Source organism: Sander lucioperca, chromosome 9 (genome assembly GCF_008315115.2).
Source record: "Sander lucioperca isolate FBNREF2018 chromosome 9, SLUC_FBN_1.2, whole genome shotgun sequence".
NCBI lineage: Eukaryota > Metazoa > Chordata > Actinopteri > Perciformes > Percidae > Sander > Sander lucioperca.
This window is the reverse complement of record NC_050181.1, coordinates 16,783,066-16,801,125: the sequence shown is the minus strand read 5'-3', so window position 1 is coordinate 16,801,125 and position 18,060 is coordinate 16,783,066. Positions and strand designations below refer to the sequence as shown.

Genomic DNA, 18,060 nt, shown 5'->3' with positions numbered 1-18,060 from the left:
TCAGTGTTGTTGTTTCCTTTGTGTGCCACCGGCCTTTTTGTTAGTGCAGCCAGTTGATACAGTCTTTACTGAGACAGTATTGTGAGCTGAAAGGTCCCATGACATGGTGCTCTTTGGATGCTTTTATATAGGCCTTACTGGTCCCCTAATACTCTATCTGAAGTCTCTTTTATATAGGCCTTACTGGTCCCAAATACTGTATCTGAAGTCTCTTTTATATAGACCTTAGTGGTCCCCTAATACTGTATCTGAAGTCTCTTTTATATAGGCCTTACTGGTCCCCTAATACTGTATCTGAAGTCTCTTTTATATAGACCTTAGTGGTCCCCTAATACTGTATCTGAAGTCTCTTTTATATAGACCTTAGTGGTCCCCTAATACTGTATCTGAAGTCTCTTTTATATAGGCCTTACTGGTCCCCTAATACTGTATCTGAAGTCTCTTTTATATAGACCTTAGTGGTCCCCTAATACTGTATCTGAAGTCTCTTTCCCAAAATTCTGCCTTGGTGCAGAATTACAGCCACTAGAGCCAGTCCCACAATGAGATTTCCTTAGGATGTGCCATTTCTGTGTCTGTAGCTATTGAGGAGGAGAGAGGGGGGCAATCTATTGATTCGTGTACAACAACACGTTTATCTCGTTTTTTTCGTGGTGGCCAGCACAAAATGGGAACCATCTATTCAGAGGTTGGGCTTAGGAAAAACACAACGGGGAAAGGATGCCTCACACGCCGGGAGACGGCCGCGGGGGACGCACAACAATAATGGGACAGTTGTTATTAGGAAGACAATGGGGAAACAAAACGTCACAGGCGGGACACGATCCCCGGTCTCCCGGGTGAAAGTCCTGTATTGTTTGACCCATCCACCTCCCCAACCAACCTCCCTACCATATTCGTGCTGTGATTACGAAATATGCTTCCCATTCAAATACATTACTTTACATTTTCGTGCTGGCCACCACGAAAAAAACGTCCCCGTGAACACGAATCAATAGATTAAATAACGTGACCATTTCACGAACTGTCGTGAGATTGGGTTGTTTTATACGTCGTAGTTTCGTTGGACAGGTGGGAAACTCAATATTTTGTGCACACACATCATTGTTACATCTGGGCCCGGAATTGTGTGAAAAGCTCTGGCAGGTAGCTGATTGCAGAATGAATGTCTCTTTCACCAAGAACCTACGGAATGAATTTCTCCCTATTTTGGGCTTCCCATTGCTCTGTTTTGATTTCCCATTTTGTTCACTTCATATCTTTAATTCCTCCCCCAGTATTTTTCTTTTTATTCTCTATTTCTTTTTACTTTCTCTTCTCCTTCTTCTTCCCTGCTTTAAATTATCATCTTTCAAATTGTCTTTTGTTCTTCTGTATAGACTGGGTTCTGTTCCTCTGCAGTCACATTTTCATCCGTAAGAACTAATTTAGTCAGCTCTTTCTTCCTGCCAAATGTTAATAGCAGTCTTATTTTTATTTATTTTTTTTGTCAGGCAGCAATGACAATTATGCTGGAATAGAATTTAAAAGCAATTATTTTGCCCCAGTAATCACTTTGTAACTGAATTAGATTTAAAAGTGGAATTAAAACTAATTGGAACCTGTTCTGGTTGCGTGCTTGCCAACTAATCAAGTATTGATTTACATGTGTGTGTTCAGTGTGCACTTAATTGCAAAGTTCCAATTGTTACAGTTGAAACTCGAGTGGAAATGTGTTGTACTTTGTCTTCAGGATGTCTTCGGATGTTTCCCAGCATCCTGCTGCACTGTGGGCCCATTACTGCTCTCTGTCTGTCTGACACTGTGTGTTATCAGACTGCTGAAATTACCATCCAGGCTTTGTATTCTCATGCAAATGATGATGTCTCACTCAGGCCTACAGTATAGAAAACACTCTCTTATATTCCTTTTTTAGCTACCTGTCTTCCTTTTCACTTTCCTCCCTGTCTCCCCCTGTAACGGCTCACCTCTTCCTCTGCCTTTTCCATTCCGCTTGACTCCTAATTTCACTCATGTCTCTCGCTTTGTGTGTTCCAGTCTGCCCTCTGTACCTGTCAGGTGGAATATCGGTGCATTATTAATGACTCCTTTCTTCACTTTATCCATCCATCTGCTCCTTATAGTGAAGCTGCTGTCCAGAGCGGACTCACGTCAAGCTTGGTTTCCCTTCAACAGTGAAGCGGAGGGAGATCTGTGCGGCCTTATCCTCACCTGCTGGCTGTGCTGCTCTAATAACAAGCGGGAGACAAATTGAGATGGTTTCAGGTGTCAGAGCCCTTACATGTGAAGTGGATCAGGGAGAGAGCAGTAAATCCATTTCAAGTTTCAAGGTTACACTTAGTTTTTTGTTTTTGGAAAGAAAGAATTGGCCCTTCCCCTTCCTTCCTCTTCCAAGAAAAAAATTGAAGTATACCCTATTGCAGGGGTCTTTAACGTTTTTTTAGGCCAGGGACCCATAAGCTAAAAGCCTACTACTACATAAACTGTATTGTATACAATTGAGTTGCATATCTAACTGGGCTGGATGGATGAAAATGAATGTATTTTAATATATTATTGACACATGATGTTTCAATGTTAAACATGCATGTGGAAGGCACAGTGAATCCCCAGGTTTAACTGTATGGCTACCATAGTGGCTACCTTAGTTAGCTTATCTTCAATGTTTAAATGAAATGGATTGTTTTCACACATAGGCCAATTTAACTTTGCGATTATTTTTGATGGATTCGTATAAATGTATATTTTCAGACATATTTAAATTTTTGAAAAAAGGAACATCCTATTGTATACCATACTATATGTTGTCATCCTACCATTGATGGGACTTTTAAGGGAAAACAGGATACATTCATAAATAACACTTTATTTTATTGGTCCATAATTGCACAATCATTTTCTACAGAAAAGCAGCAATTTTATCTCAGCAGCTTGTGTGTTGGTCTTCTCAGCGTAGGAAGTGAGTTCTGGTTTCACCACTGCAACACTAGCTGGATTAGTTGTACATTATCATGCCACATCATGCTTTAGCTATACACCCCAAAAGTAATCATGTCTACATTCTTTCATTCAGTGATAGAGAGGGAGTTTCCATTTGCTAGTTTAGCATGGCATCAGTCATATAGTAGTGTAAATGGACTGCATTTATATAGCGCTTTTCTAGTCCTAACGACTACTCAAGCGCGTTAACATAGCACAGGAGCCATTCACCATTCACACACATTCATACACTGTGGCCGAGGATGCCGTACAAGGTGCCACCTGCGCATCAGATAAACATTTAGACGCATTCTGACTCCGACTCAGGAGCAATTTGGGGTTCAGTGTCTTGCCCAAGGACACTTCCACATGGGATTGCAGGGCCAGGGATCGAACCACCAACCTTCCGATAGGTAGGCGACCGCTCAAGCACCTGAGCCACAGCCAGTTCTGTCACATATGACATTATTGTTGGTAAAATCCAACACAACAGTAGCCTGTGGGACTAAGTTCCCATTCTGTTGGAGCTTATTCCCCGGAGTCCTTTTTTTCACCCAGCAGTTTTCCTGTATTAGGGTGGCACCTAAATCATGGTGGCAGCTGTCGCCGTGGTCCTGCTCCACGCCCGGCTGTGCCCTGCTACACCCTGCTACGCTCTGCAGTGCCCTGCTACGCCCTGCTACATCCTGCTACATCCTGCTACGTCCTGTAATGCCGTGCAGTGCCGTGCAGTGCCCTGCTACGCCATGAACTACTACAACTATTTCTAGTCATTGTTCCATTATCTTTATTGTGACTATTATTGCCACTGTTCATCACACCCCCAACCGGCACCGTCAGACACCACCCACCAAGAGTCTGGGTCTGTCCCAGGTTTCTCCCTAAAAGGAGTTTTTCCTCGCCACTGTTGCACTAAATGGTTGCTCTTGGGGGAATTACTGGAATTGTTGGGTCTCTGTAAATTATAGAGGGTGGTCTAGACCTACTCTATCTGTAAAGTGTCTTGAGATAACTGTTGTTATGATTTGATACTATAAATAACATTGAATTGAATTGAATTGATTCACTTCATAGGCGAGAAATGATAATTAGCTTTACGTTGCCACTAACAACTCTCACTGCTCCCTGATTAGGGTAAAGCCAATCACATAGGAGAGTTTGTTGTTCTTATTGGCTGGCAGAGCAGTGATGTCACGCTCCTGACCGTCATTAATAATAACTGTAACACCATGTGGCTGGCGAGAGCCTTGACAGACACTAGGGACAGAAAGAAAGTAGGGACGTCTCTTTGATTTAAAGTGAGAGCCGTGACAGAAAGAGTTCAGACCATCAGCCATCACTTCACTTTCTCTTGCGCTTTTCTTTCCTAGTTTAATCTGCGTGAGTAAAGGTCAGAGTGTCTGCTCTTTTTCTGTTCTCCTGTCACTGGACACGTCTGTTAGTCAAGTGCTTATTAGCTTTGCCATTTAGCTCTTTAAATATCAGGCTCCAACAGCCCCCAGGCCAGAACCGATTCTTTTTCACTGCTGAGCTTTTCTCCTTCGCCTGCCAGCACACATTATTCAGAGCCAGGGAATACAGACACTGTTTGTTTTACAATCCCACTGGCCACCCTCAAAGTGGGCAGAAACTAGTATAACTTCAACACATAAACTACTAGCTAAGATGAATTTAACCGTTATCAAAATACCAAACGGCGTGCGTTGCCGTAATGTGTAGTTACATTTTTCGAGAGGTGCACGTCAGGCTATGGCGTAGGTTCCGTGCCTCCACGTACCTACGTACGTAGCCGTGGTGTAGATTTAATGCAGAAGCATAAATCATACTTTAGTAAGGTAAAATTGAGCGTGAGATTAACAGGCAGTTTTGTGCAGTATCAATACAGCCGGTCTATAATGTTTAGAGCCATCACAATGAGGGATAGCTTGCAAACTATCATAGTGGAGGCACCCAGTATAAGGCCAGTTTTAAAAGACTATTTATTAAACACTTATAACTTACGACAATAACCAACCATTATTTAATCTAAGTGTTATAACTATGATGGACTGTAATTGCTGGGCTATGACATTATCTTAGTTGACACTAATTTACAAAACATGAACATACACACTGACATTCTTTTACTTGCACTATGTCTTGTTTAAAATGTATGTACAGATGTGCATGTTTTGGCATTTTTATGTTATGATTGTTGTATGTGGACCCCAGGAAGAGTAGCTGCTACATGTAATAAATGAATAAAGTAATAAAGCTTGAAGGTAAAAACTAAATTCATCACTTGATATATGTTCAGTGTATACTCTAAAAACACCTCTTGGTGGTTCCCTGCTGTTTGGTTGGTCCACATGACATAAGCCGTTTGGCCGACTGCTGGACCCACACCTAACACAGAAATGTCTTACAGCCGGTTCCTTTGTGATGGATTTGTGGGGCAGAAAGGCTTTCTAGTCCTACGGGCATCACATTGCCCTCAGCTCCTTTACCAAAATGGAACAGCTCAGTACTGTCCCCTGGAGGCTTAGGATGAATGTTTGTTTCTTTGTTTCAAAATGTTAGCTTCATGCTGCTGCAACAAAAAGCAGACAACAGCATTGTGACATGAGGACAAGTGACATTTAGTGTCTGTTTGTTCCTTTAATGTGTGCAGTCTCTCCTCTCGCTCTTTCCCTGTGTTATTGCTGCGTATGCAGTGCTTTCTTTGTGTGTGTGTGTGTGTGTTGTGTGTCTTCACTCGGTGGGACACTGGTCAGCAGCCTCCTTCAGAATTGTCCATCTGGCGTTTGAGCTCTGAGGCGTGGCTTTGGCCTGACAAAGCACTTTTTCAATGCACACACACACGCACATACATGCGCACTAGAGTCTGGATCGGGCCGTATTTTTCTGTACGAGCCCGGCCCGCGTCCGACAAAATCCCGTTCCTGGTGAGCAAATGAATGAACTTGGCTTTCAGTCTGGAGTTTATCTCGGACACCCCACACACTGTGTACAAAACATTATTCCTTATTCCACCAACTCTGCTCCGGGCACATCTACACGTCTGCTTCCTCTTTTTCTATCTCTCTTCTGCCCACTTTACACACACACTGAGCTCTCTTAAAGGAGCTCATGTAGATCATGTGACCGAGCCCGACCCGAACCCGACCATAATTTCTAAATATCTGTCCGAACCCGGCCATCGGGACCCGTCGGGCTCGGTTCGGGTTTCCATGCCTTAATGCGCACACACACATTCTGTCTTCTTTCTCTTGAAACAGTTGTCGCTGTGTCTGAAAACACAGACAAATTGCATGACAATGAGCTTGTACGTATACAGCCAATCAATAAGACCACAGTCTTTATTGAAAGTGTATTGGGATAAGACACATTGTTTCTAGCATGATATGCAACTAGGCAGTACTTTACCTTACATTAGAAATGCTACAAGCCTATTGAAAAAAAATGCATTTTTTCATTTTTTAAACGATTAACCTAGAATACAACCGATCAATATGTTGCAACACTGCTCTTTATAAGTGATACCTAATATGGGAAAGGAGGCAGACCTGCAGGGCTACTGTAAAACTAATCAATGGTTGGCACCACAATCTCCTATTGATGATGTTCTATACAGCCAAGGATCCAGACTTGCAAGCAAACTGTACAACTAATCAATAGATCACTCAGCAGCCTCTTAGCTATGCTATATTTGGGAAAGGACGCTAATGGTGTGGTATTTTGGTCCGTGTACTTGGTGGTCGAAAGGAGCCAGTTGAGGTGGTTCGGGCATCTGGTAAGGATGCCCCCTGGGCGCCTCCCTAGGGAGGTTTTCCAGGCACGTCCAGCTGGGAGGAGGCCTTGGGGAAGACCCAGGACTAGGTGGAGGGATTATATCTCCAACCTGGCCTGGGAACGCCTCGGGATCCCCCAGTCGGAGCTGGTTAATGTGGCTCGGGAAAGGGAAGTTTGGGGTCCCCTGCTGGAGCTGCTACCCCCGCGACCCGTTACCGGATAAGCGGAAGAAGATGGATGGATACTTGGTGGCCAACGGATTTTCGTTTTGAAAAGAAAAAAACAAAAACGAAAAACGGCCAGTTTCCCAATTACCATTAGTAAATAGGAAAACAAAAAACGGAAAACAACCCATTACTCGTTTTTTGTTTTGATATTAAAAAACGGAAAACGAAAAACAATCTCGTTATCCGATTTTCTTTGATGTATTTGTAGATGGAACTCGGAAATTAAAATGTGTGTATAAATCTTATTCCTTTGTCAGTACCCGATCCGTACCGCCTGTAAAATCCGTTCTGTGCACTGCCTGATCAGTTCTACGCTTGCGCGAACACCGGCAAACTTCATAGCTCTATGCACGCATTGGCGTAAGGATGTTTGGACATTCCCGGTTACCGGAAGAAAACATTAGACAGTGACAGTAGACCGTTATGATGGCAAAGATGAAGTTTACAAGGTGTTTGCTGGAGTTGCCTAAACTATCTGTTAATGATATACGGAGGGTCGTCTGGCCATCCAGTAGAACACCATGTAGCAAATTAAATAAAGGCTTCAAATTTTACGTTTCGTCATTTCTTTGCAACTTTGAAGGTAATTTGCTAACGCTAGCTAGCCTGAGCTAGAAGCCTTGCTTTGGTGTTGTAAGTCATGACTCCGTCCTGCTTCAGGTTAACCATGTTTTAAATAAAGTTTAAGCATGTGTATACCTCTCACTTCATGTTTTTGTACTTTTATGAAAGTATCAGGTAAAAACAGGGCTACAAATGAGATCTCTGTGAGAGACCAGCTGACTCCTAGCAAACTATTATGTAGCTCAATGCTGGACATTTCACCCTTAATTCCGGTCACTTTACTGTATTTGTATTTGTTTAGTATTTGGTTTAGAAGTCCTTATTGGTGATTTTTTACGGTACAAAGTCCTGCTACATACGTACATAGCTAGCTATATGCTCCGCTATGTCGCGTTAGCACGCAGCTACAATAGTTAGCTATGAGTATGCTAACGTTAGATTGTAGTGGAACGAAGCAGCACTTTCTAACATCAAAAATCGCAGACCAAACACTACACAATCGGACATGTTGTAGCAGGAATGTGACCCGGAATTGGGGAGAATTTAACAACATTGCCAGCTAAGATGACCGTTAGCATGTAGCTACTATAGTGTTTACTGCCGTTAGCATGTAGCTACTATAGTGGTATACAGCAGTGGTGGCTGGGAGAGCTGTCATCCCATCTTCAAAAGGACACTTATGTACGTTTACACTTCATCACATTAATAATAGACAGTCTATGGTTATTAGTCAAGACGAAGTATTGGGTAAAAAACATGTCGCTACATGGTTTTGGATCAGTGACAAGTTTCGAATGTTTGTAGCTATGACTATTGTATAATAAAGATTTAATAAAAAAGTTGTAATGTTTGGTCGTAAAGTGTTGACACATGTTACTTATATACAGTCTATGGTTACAAATCGCACATGGACATTGTTAGTTTTCTACTACGTAATTATGCGCATGCACAGAACGGATCTTACAGGCGGTACTGGCCAATAAATGCTATTGAAGGGCGGGTCTTGGCGTGGCGGGAGTAACTTCCGGGTCACGAAAAAAATACCAATGCAAAATTAAGGAATACGACTTATACACACGTATTTTAATTTCCGAGTTCCATCTACAAATACATCAAAGACAATCGGATAACGAGATTGTTTTTCGTTTTCCGTTTTTTAATATCAAAACAAAAAACGAATAATGGGTTGTTTTCCGTTTTTTGTTTTCCTATTTACTAATGGTAATTGGGAAACTGGCCGTTTTTCGTTTTTGTTTTTTTCCTTTCAAAGCGAAAATCCGTTGGCCACCAAGTACACGGACCTATTTTACCACAAATCAATGCATGGCATCGCAAACTCTTATTGATGATGTTGTTGAAAATGTGTGGAGTAAACGTGTTTGTCAGGAACTAAATTCGGTAGAACATCTCAACAATGAGGTCAAAGGAGATGCAAGTGTAAGATCTCATGTCAGGACATTTGAGAGTACAAAATGTTTCCTAACATCAAAAAACACCACATGCTTCTTGGCCTAACACTTTTTTTTTCCAGAATGAAGTATCTAACCAACTATTGGATGGATTGCCATGACATTTTGTACAGACATTCACGCTAGCTGTCTGGAGTTACCCTGCAGAGATCTGAGGAGCAGTTAAAGGTGCCGTAGGTAGGATTGCGAAGATCCAGGACTTAGCCAAAAAATTCAACAACTTCTCAGTCCCTCCCCCCCTTTCCGCTAAAGCCCCAAACTGTCTCCTAAGCCCCTCCCCCCATAAGTGAGAATGAATGCGTGTGTATGAGCAGTGATTGACATGCAGTTAGACACCCCCCCTGGCCCTGATTGGTGCATCTGAACAGGGAGCGGTGGATTTTTGCAAATCCCACTACAGGCTGTAGGTGGTGCCAGAGGAGCTGGATTATTTTTTTTTATTACTTGCTTCATGTAGTTTTACTACAACATAGGGTCAGTTTCAGCAAATATGACATATAAAATTATGTCTTATAAAAGTTTTATAAGCCTTACCTACTGCACCTTTAACCATAGTCCTCATAAATCCACCGGAGTTTAGAATGCCAACACAAAGAAAAAGGAAGGAAACAGACATCCGGAGGAACAGTACCGGACATGACACGTCGTCAATATAGACTGTGAGACCTGTTACCCTTTGACTTTTCCTCTAGCTCCACCATCAGGTCACACATTTTCTTTGTCTTGTACTTTGGTTAATGACCAATTAGCGGCAAAACTAATGACTTTAGCCTCAGCTGTACTTTGCGTTTAGCGCTAATTAGTTCAAGTTAGCATGCTAACCACTCTAACGTTTGGACAGTGGCTGTCAGCGTCTGATGTGACGAAAAAGGCGTCTTTCAGCGTGTTTGTGTAACGCACCGGGGAGAGCAGCAGTTAGATAGGATTTAGAGAGTAGTATGTAAGGAGGTTGGTTGGGGGGGTGGATGGGTCAAACACAGGACTTTCACCCAGGAGAGCGGGGTTTGCGTCCCGCTTGTCACGCTTGCTATAGTCGTTTTTTTCTTTCCTCCCGCGTGTCACGGAACCGTACGCCCACCCACGACCCTTTCCTAAACCCAACCGTCCCGTAGTTCCCGCGTGTCACGGAACCGTAAGCCCATCCACAACCTTTTCCTTAACATAACTGCGTCAAAAGGGACGGCAATAGTCCTGACCAAGCGCGTTTACTTAAAGCGCTAAAGGAGAGTTTTAGCGTCAATGAGAACGACAAAGGCACATGCATCCATATTTTACGAGATGGGATTTTACGTGTTGCGCTAACATAAGATGGTGAACATGATAAGCCTTATACCTACTACACATCAGCGTATGAGCATTGTGCTTATAAGGATGTTAGCAAGTGGCTTAAAGTATTGCTGCACCTAAGTACAGCCTCACAGAGTCAGAGTGACTGTGTAGTCTGTTGTCTTGTTCCTATCGAAGCCATTTGTGTGCTTTATGACGTCTTATATACGAGCTTATTAAACTGCAAAAAAGTAGTTATTGTTTTTTTTAATTACATTTTTTTAAAACTGTTCTATTATGATGTATCATCTTTGTCTTATTCATACAGATTTTCTGTATGGGTAGCAACACATTTCCGTGTGAAATTCTCAATTATGTAATGACAGTGAAGATTTTCAGGTTACGGGTCATGTACAGGATAATGGTGCATTTGTGTGCTGAGAAAGTGAGGGGAGTCTGTCATCCAGAAAGCCTGCTAAACAGCATTGCATTGTCTTATACAAAGACAATTTACCAAATGTCTAACCAGCATGAAAGGCTGTGGGGGCTGCAGGTTTTTAAATTGGAAAAATTGCTCAGAATTGGCAGAGGTTTTCATTCTGATGATGATGTCTTCTTTAGATGCACAGTTTGTATGAAGACATATGGAGTAATGGTATTTCAACACGTACTGTGTCTAAAATGAAAACATTCAGTGTAATACATAGCAGCAATCTGAGTCCATTACATTGTTGAAATTAAATTTTCTACATTAAAAAACTCCTGCAGTGTCTTGGAATAAAACCAATCATCTTTTCCCGCACAACACTGTGTTCAATTATAGCACTGCAATGGGTTTTAAACTGTAGTATGTGTTTCACAAAAAAATGTGAATTATATTGGCTGTGTAAGCTAAACCCTCCAGTTGTATTTTAAAGTTTATATATCAGAAATTTGGGTTTCGTTCAACCAAATTGTAAAAAATAAATAACGTGGATGGTTCCATACACCGCTCTTCACAAATAAATCAGTTCACTGAACTCACCGTTGGCGGGGCTCAATCCGAGGGGCGGGACTCAATCCGAGGGGGCGGGATAAACGGTTGTCTTTCAAATTCGCTCTGCACGCAATAGGATAGCGCTACAAACCAGAGCAACGCTAGTTGATAGATTAATCTTTTGCTGTATCCGGTCGGTAAAACTCTGAACACATCTTCCTTTTTTAAGAATGACTTCAGTGCTTAACTCCAAGTCTTCCAGAGTCGCAGCCAAAGCCAATTCTGTTCGCCAGCAGCAGCAGCCATCTTTGTTTTCAAGTAGCAGGGAATTCACGCGGAACCTTCGCAACGCTGCCGTCCTTATGTTAAGCCCGCCCACCGACTCTATACACGATGTGATTGGCCTGACCAGAGTTTGGTTTTTCCAGCTTGCAAGCCAATGGAGAGTTGCTAGACGACCCTGGCTGCAAATTACATTTGCTGCCACTAGGGTGCGTCTAGATTTCTAGGCAAAATTTTATAGCATTTGAAAACAAATTGGTAAAAGAAAGTTGAAAAAAAATGCTTCAAAACTGTTGGAAAAAAACGCCAATAAAAATGCAAAAAATAATAAAGCATAGAAAAAAGCGACGGGAAAAGCGACCCAAACGTTGCATTGTCGACGTGAAGACAACACAAGGGTTAAAGGTCATGCATGTACTGTATACTTAAAGCTCGCAGACTGAAATGTGACATATGAATGTCTCTGGCCCTGCAGGCGCTGGAGGCTGGTCTCCTCACACCTCAGACAGGTACCAGTGGCTGGAGGTGGACCTGGGCCAGCAGACCACCATCACCGCTGTCGCTACGCAGGGCCGCTACGGCAGCTCTGATTGGCTGTCGTTGTACCTGCTGATGTTCAGCGACACGGGACACAACTGGAAGCAGTACAGACAGGAGGATAGCATAGGGGTGAGTCATTTCCTCATGCATGTTTATCACGAACGTCTCTAACGAGCATGTGAACAATTTCAAATAAACTAAATAATATAGAAAATAACTTCCTCTGGAGGAGCATGTTCAGTGTCACTGTCATGCTCAACCGACAGGCTGAGGATGTCCTTTGTCCCCAGGGCCATCCAACTCTTCAATACCACACAAAGGGGGAGGGGAGGAATGGACTTTTCAGCTTGAGCCTGTCTCTCTCAGCCCCTACCATTATATCACTTTGTCTGCTGTACACCTGGCTGTCTTATAGGCTACATTTAGCCCTCCTACACAATCTGGACTGTGGTCATAACATCTACATCTTATAACTTATTCCCTGTTATATATTGTTCTTAAAGTATATTATTTCTTTTCTTGTTTTTCTTTTCTTTTTTTTGTTTTTTCTTTTTCTTGTTTGTCAAGTGTCCTCCCCCAGGGTTATTTTGTGTGTCGAAGACTTCATTTCCTGCATTCGGACACACTTTTATGCACCAATTTACGGTGGAAATACTTTATTTAGCCTATGCCAAGAAGAAAAACACAGATGACAATTCAAAATATATCAAAAATATAATGGAAAGTATGTTGTTGCATGTCACTGGGCCTTTTTAAGAGGGTATATGGAAATCCTGGAGCTTTCTTAAGCCTACTACACACAGAGCCGATAATCGTCCGTTGGACAGTCTGGTGAGGTCAGTGACTCGAGTCTGTTCGGTGTGTTCCGTGCCGTCGTCCGTCCGAGGGGCCAAAATGAAGGCCGTCATTTTGGCCGATTTGATATGTATAATTGGCGGGCGGACACTGCCGGCAGTCTGACTCAAATGACCCATCTGATTGGTGGAGTGCTAACCCGGAAACGGGGAGCGGGATAAGCGTGACTAGAGTCTCTCAAAATCTGACGAAAATCTTTTAAACTGACCTTTGTCGATTTGAAATGAAGACAGATTCAGCAACTGCACGGCCTATTTCTCTCTTAAAATGTTTTCAGAAACACGTTTCGGTGAACTATTTTAGTACAATATGAGATCGTATTCTGAACGAGCCGCCATGACAGTCTGGCTTTGAATTTCTGGAGAAACCAGACCCACGTGACGCGTTCGTCCAATCAGCTGCCGGTTTTCATTTTTCAGCGACAATAGAGATTAGCGCCGCCTGCTGTTATGGAGACGTATTACGTCTCGTCGCTTTGGTGTGTTCTGAGGCACTTTTTTGACCAACTCGGGTAGACTGATCAGTCCAACTGCTTTTTCTGCCAACGGTCAGCTGTCTGGGCCTTTAGAAGGTATACTGCGTATACATGCGTATCACGTAGACTACACCACTGCAGGACAGTAAAAGTATATTTATTTTTAAATAGTGTGAGACAGTACCACCTTTTGTACTGTTACGCGAGTGTACAAACAGTACTGTACTATAGGTAGAGTATCATGTAGTCTTTATCCTTGACGTTCCACTTCCGGGATTGCTCTGGTGCTGCTAGAAATTCCACCGGATGCATGTCTTTTCGCCGATGTCCGTTTCCTTCCGCTTTCTTTGCGTTGGCGTTCTAAACTCCGGTGGATTTCTGAGGACTATGGTTAACTGCTACTCAGATCTCTGCAGGGTAAATCCAGACAGCTAGCTAGACTATCTGTCCAATCTTTTCTCTCGCACCGCTATTTTACAGCGGCTCCGTGCAGAGCTTAGCACCGCCCAAGACGATTGTGATTGGTTTAAAGAAATGCCAATAAACCAGAGCAAGTTTTTTCTCGCATCCCAGAATGCTGTGTGGACTAGCCAGACCTTCCTCCGCACCGCAGTGCGTGGATGGTCTGGCAAAGCGAGACTAAGTATCATGTAATAGATGTAAAACAGATGATAGATAACAGGCAATAAATGTTCATTGGAGCTTATTGTTCTGCACTACCACAGCCATGCTACGTGTGGGTGTGGTGTTTAGCAGTAATTGTCTGCAGGGATCAGCCCATCCTGAGGAGATAATCACAGACATCAGGAGCCTGTGACTCCTTATGAATAATGGATGAACCAATGAAAGAGCTCTGCTGACTGTGCCGACCTTTTGTCAAAACACTTACGCTGCTGTTGATGGACACAGAGCGGGACAGAGAGAGGCAGCCGAGCGGTGCAGCCTTGAGCACAGCCACATACTGAAATCAATGAGGGAAAAATCCACTGTAACCATGCACGTGGTCAATCTCACCTGTTTTCTTCTCCACAAACACTTTTAATTATTTGTCCTTTTATATAGTATTGAGTGCAGAGTGACAATAAAGGCAGGTGAACAGATGACGTCATAGTAGTGTTAAAGGAACACGCCGAATTATTGGGACTTTAGCTTATTCACCATATCCCCCAGAGTTAGATAAGTCGATACATACCCTTCTCATCTCCGTGCGTGTTGTAACTCTGTCTGACGCCCCCACCGCTAGCCTAGCTTAGCACAGATCCTGGAGGTAACCGGTTCCATCTAGCCTACTGCTCCCAATAAGTGACAAAATAACGGCAACATGTTCCTATTTACATGTTGCGATTTGTATAGTCACAGCGTGTACAAATAACAAGGTCACATGAGACAGAGCCATCACCATACCATAATTTGTGAGCTTCAGAGGTGCTGGCAGTCTGACTTTTTTACCTTTAGATAAAGTCGGACTGTTTCCCCCTGTTTCCAGTCTTTATGCTAAGCTAAGTTAGCCAGCTGCTGGCAGTAGCTTCACACTCAGCGTACAGACACGAGAGCGGTATCGACCCTCTCATCTCACTCTAACCAAGAAAGCAAAATATATAACACAAAATTAATTTATTTTGTCATTTTGCGCTAATTTAGTGTCAAATTCAAGTCAGGGACATTTTCATTCAGCTACTGTAGCTAAACAGCTAATAATGATGTGATCTGCTGCAGTCTTTGGGTTAAATAAAAAGAAAATATAGCAGTGTGACAATTACCTAAACCACACGTCATGAATTAAATATTGTCCAGAGTTGCAGGCATACATCATGTTAGAAGGATGTGCTGCAACTTTAAACTGTCAGTGAGACGGACAGCAGAGGCAGTGAGGCATCACTTCCCACCTCCTGGTACACAGCACTCTTCTTCAGTGTTCTCCCGTCGCACAAGTGTCGTGTTGGACTTGTATTTGTCCCACTGTGGTGATGCTATATGGTTCAGTATGCAGACATAGGAATACTAAGTAGTTATAAAAAAGAGAAAGTTCTCTGTGCTTCTGTAGACCACAACAATCCGGTGCAACCAAGGCTGGACAAAAACAGACAAACAGACAAAAAATAGCTGGTGCAACACAGATGTCTTCTTACTTGATAGCCTAGGACTCTGATGAAGATGTAACTCTACATCGAAACGTTAGTCACTGTTTTGCACCTTAAGCAATAAAACTATCAAGTAAGAAGACATCTGTGTTGCACCGGCTATTTTTTGTCACTACGTAGTTGTGTTTGTGTAGAAAGCAAACCCAGTGAAGATTCCTGTCAGCACAGAGAGCCAGTCCACCTGCACGTTCCCAGTGAGCATTATATTTCCCCCTTGCTGGTCTAAGTATCCCTGCCTGTGCTGAATTATTTGTATCCCCGGTGGGGACAAAATGTACTGTGTATTCCGCACAAAGTTGCAAGTGTGCCCTCGTTTAGAAGAAGTCTCCCAGCTAATCCTGCCTTTTAGAGGCCGAAGTTGGAGAAACAGCTAGCTAGCTCATGTAATCCTTACCTAGCTACTGAGCATGTGCGACAGACAACAAAGATGTTCCAGCAGTGAGAGGTCTCACTCTGTAGCTAAAACAGAGACCTGAACACAGGGTGAAAAGAGGAGCTGCAGCAATGTGCAGTACAATAACAATATGGTGTTTTTTTGAAAATTAAACCATGTAAACCTATTCTGATACAATCTCAAATTACAATTATGAACCTGAAAATGAGCATAATATGGCCACTTTAAAAAAAGTTTAGGAAAAAGGTTGTGGTTTGGATTAAGACATTCCCGAGGAACGAACAAGCGTTTCCTGGGTGAAAGTATTTTGTTGTTGCAGCAGAGTGAACTCTGCTCTCCGGCTTGAAAACAATGTATTTTCCATTGAATATTGAATTGCATGTAAGTGTTTGGCATGCCTGGCCGAGTGGCACTATATTAAAGTTTATTTAGATAGGGACAGATACAAGAAACATTGATAAGCTTAAACAGTCATCTGATGTACTGATGTATCATAGTGTTTTTAGCTGAAGCTAATTCACGACCCTTGTCCCTAGTAGGGCTTTTGGTTAAAAAATAAAAATACAGATTAACATTATTAAAAATAAGATAGAGATGAAATAAAAATGAAATGAAAGCATGTATACAGAGAGAAACAGTGTAAAAAAAACAAATATGAGAGCAATATTGTTCCTGAATTAGCCACAATTTGGTATTTTCTTTTAAGGTGGCTGATGTTGGGATACATTTCAAGTGGTCTGGCAGAGAGATCCATAATTTTGCCCCTTTTACTGAAAAGGCAGTTTGGGCAAATTGCCTTTTAACGCTGCTCGGGTGGTGGATCTGGTACCACTTTCTGTCTTGTTATTGTTTTGCAAAGGGGTGGGGGAGCAGCGTTATTTATGCATTTGAAGACCAATTTAACAAAATGCAGGGAGTTAAAATTAGCAAAACTTAAAATTTTATGTTTGTTTAGAATCCATGGTATTGCAAGGGGGATTTCATTCTTGCATGTTTTGTTTTGTTGTGCATGATCAACAAACACCCCCCCCCCCCCCCTCTGCTTTTTTCACAAATCCCAACCCTGGGTATTACACACTGTGAGCATGGACATTTATCCAGCGTAAAGCCACATTTGTTACAGCGGTGCAGAGAGAAACTTTTGATTAGAAGTAGCGCCGAGGCAATTTCCCCACATGGAGGGAATCCAGCTAATCTGAGCACCGGGGATCGTCTCCGACGGAGAGCAGAGAACGACTTCTCACAGCTTAAAAACATGTTGATCTGACACTCTACATTAAACTGAGCACGATCCCAGTCACATTTCAAAGTGTTCCCCAACTTCTGTGCATTCATCGGCCGAGCTTACCGAGTCTGTCAGAGGAGAAAGTTGAAGGCAGAGCTGCTGGATCAACCACAACACATTTTCTACTCTTCTTCTGCTTTCAGTGTAGAGGCCTGAAGAACTTTTTCCCCACTTCTCTCTTCTTCTTTTTTTTACTTTGAGGGGAAGATACATGTCACTTTTTCATGTTTCTTTGTATAAAATAATGCTTGTAAATTGGACAAACTTTAAATAAAGGAGCCGTTGGCCCCCTAGAGTGAAGGATGAGATGCCTGACAACTAAAACTTGGGGTCCAGGCACAAAATATACACTATTATAAGACTATTATAAGTGACACAACACAACATCTCTCTTCATCATATAAAGACTCCCCTCTCTCATGATTACCGGGTAGTTAATAACTTCATTTTGTGTCTAAGCTTTTTTTGAGCGGTGGGAGAGCCAGTTAACCTGCATGTCAACTTCTCGGGAGGACTGTAATTAGGATTGATAGCCAGATGTGAGCGATGGAAAGAGCGATTAATCAGGCATTAAGCATTCAGCCCATCAGTTTACACTTTATATTCCAGATTTTGCAGAACAATTGTTCATTTTTAATGCAGAAGAATATATGAAAACTAGAAGAGAACTCAGAGAGCGCAGACCGTGCCAAATGGCCATGCTGGCTCGAGAGCTCCCACCCACAACGCAAAAATTATGATTTTCGTATTCTATATATATAGTATATCGCTGCTGTCGGGCGAAAACCTTGTATGTCCTAAACTGTTGTTTTTCAGAAAATAAAAAAAATGCCATT

General features: G+C 42.4%; 1 protein-coding gene across 1 annotated transcript in view; it reads left to right on the top strand.

The window, feature by feature from the left end:
* The window catches only part of LOC116044905 (contactin-associated protein-like 4), a 143,719-nt gene that overhangs the window by 34,085 nt on the left and 91,574 nt on the right, over positions 1 to 18,060 (top strand). Inside the window, exon 3 of the mRNA XM_036004830.1 lies at positions 12,010 to 12,203. Coding sequence (XP_035860723.1) covers positions 12,010 to 12,203 — 194 coding nt within the window. The remainder of the gene's footprint in view (positions 1 to 12,009; positions 12,204 to 18,060) is intronic.